The sequence below is a fragment of the Hippocampus comes genome, unplaced genomic scaffold (assembly GCF_001891065.2).
Source record: "Hippocampus comes isolate QL1 unplaced genomic scaffold, H_comes_QL1_v1.1 scaffold322, whole genome shotgun sequence".
Taxonomy (NCBI): domain Eukaryota; kingdom Metazoa; phylum Chordata; class Actinopteri; order Syngnathiformes; family Syngnathidae; genus Hippocampus; species Hippocampus comes.
Window position 1 is genome coordinate 572412 of NW_017805137.1, and position 2223 is coordinate 574634.

Consider the following 2223-nt stretch of genomic DNA (forward strand, 5'->3'; position numbering starts at 1 on the left):
TCCCAAAGGACAATCAGGATGAGAGTTCTGCCCGCTATAACTTTGGGGTATCTCAGAAGTCTTACGTGTAGCTTGTTAAAAGGTAAACGGGGTGGATGTCTCGAGAGAGCACATAAACGAGGCATAGGCATTTTAGTGATATCCAAAAAGTTGACTAACCTCTGACAGACACCCATTTCCTGCAGAACATATCTATTATGTGATGGAATGTTGCTGGTGATCATACACTTGTTTCTTGATTGTTTTTTAATTTGTTTGTTTTTTATGGAAATACAACATAGATTCTGATATTATTTTACAATTGCACATATAAGAAAATGCAGAAAAACGTTACAGCCGCAATGTAAATTCAAAAAATAAAACAGTTGAAAAATCAGATATGTGTGGAAATATATCTTTTTGAATACCGTTTACTGTGAATAGTATGTTTTGAATTTCTGTTTTTGAAAACCTATTTTGTTGAAGGCCATATTTACCACCTTCTTTCGGTCCCTGATTGCACCATCCGACAGGAACGTCACTGTGGGACCCTTGTGGGAAATGTAGGCTTTTGTAGCTTCACGTCAATGTATCGCGGGATGTGTAAAACTACAAATCCCATTTTCAACAATCCGGAAGTGTCGCAAAGAGAGAAGCTTCTATCGGTTGCCAAACATGTCTCGTGTGGTGAAGAAACGAAAAACCCAACAGGACAGCCTGTACTTTGATAGCTATTCCGATGTGACAATTCACGAGGAAATGATAGCGGACCATGTACGAACCAACACGTATAGATTGGCCATTTTGAAAAATAGCGACTCGATCCGAGGGAAGGTTGTGCTGGACGTCGGGGCAGGAACCGGCGTTTTGAGCATGTTCTGCGTCCAAGCCGGTGCAAAGAAAGTGTACGCCGTTGAAGCGTGTTCCATTGCCGAACAAGCTGTGAAAATAGTCCGGCAAAACAACATGGAGGACAAAATCGAAGTCATACGAGGGACTGTTGAGAGTGTGGAGCTCCCCGAGATGGTGGAGGTGATAGTGAGCGAGTGGATGGGTTATGCCCTCCTGCATGAGTCGATGCTGAACTCGGTGCTGTACGCGCGCGACAAGTGGTTGAAAAAGCCAGGCGGGGTTATTCTGCCCAACAAAGCCGAACTTTTCATCACGCCCATCTGCGAGCCAGTAGTGGAGGACCGCTTACACTTCTGGTACACGGTCAAAGACAAGTACGGCATTGACATGTCATGTATGAGTGACTTTGCCAGGAAATGTATCAAGAACTCTGACATTTCTGTCAGCCCAGTGACCGCCGAGGACGTGCTGTCTCACCCGGCCCGGTTTGCCGAGCTGGACCTGTACACGACCACAGTGGATCAGCTGCGGTCAGTCAGGGGCCACTTTAAGTGCGAGTCTTTCGGCTCGGCTGCGGTCAATGCATTTTGTGTCTACTTCACCGTCTCGTTCCCTTGTCCGGACAAACCACAACCACTCGTTCTCTCGACGTCCCCATTCAAACCCGAGACCCACTGGAAACAAGCAGTTTTGTACCTGGATGAGCCTGCGGACGTGGTTCAAGACACGCTGCTGACTGGGGAAGTCAACATGTTCCCCTCGGAGGAAAGTGACAGACATGTATGCATTCACCTGGAGTACACGATTGGAAAACATAAAACATGTTCCAAGACTTTCTCTATCCCTGACTGGACCTCTGAAACACTATCGTAGTTTAGTTTGCTGTCTTTTGCGTGCACCAGGTTTTAAATTCAGGCATCAAGGATGAACAGATATTTGAGCAGATTTTCAAGATCCTTATTCTCCATTCTGAGGTCGATAGTATGCTCTTTGTACTCACTTTGGAAAACTGCACACTAGTTGACGTGTGCTACTTGTAAAACCGTTGATGTAATACTGTAGTAGAACAGCAGTCTTTTATTGGTCAGGGCTTTTTGGAAAGTTACTTGAGGAATTATGCAATATTATCGGTTTTCACCTGCCAGTCCATGCATGCTTTTTCTATTTTGTCCTGACTAGAATAACAATTCTGTTTATTTTAATCCATGTAAAGCATTTGGAATGGCATTTAAAATATATATTTTCAAATCCAATCAGATTTGATTCCCTGCACTATCATGCTAAGATCTGCAATTGAGTGCCACTGCACTTGAATACAAAATACCTCCACAGTGCTTGTAGTTTCCAATGTTTTAGAAGTGCATCCCACTACCCCGATGTTTGTCTATTTTG

The 2223-nt window shown here is 44.0% G+C and overlaps 1 protein-coding gene across 1 annotated transcript; it reads left to right on the forward strand.

Annotated features, from left to right (window-relative positions):
* The first annotated feature begins 617 nt into the window (after window positions 1-617).
* Window positions 618-2223, forward strand: prmt6 (protein arginine methyltransferase 6). The gene is made up of 2 exons (XM_019867153.1): window positions 618-1734; window positions 1787-2223. Exon 1 carries the CDS (start codon window positions 655-657, stop codon window positions 1702-1704), a length of 1050 nt encoding a protein of 349 aa, XP_019722712.1. The 5' UTR covers window positions 618-654; the 3' UTR covers window positions 1705-1734; window positions 1787-2223.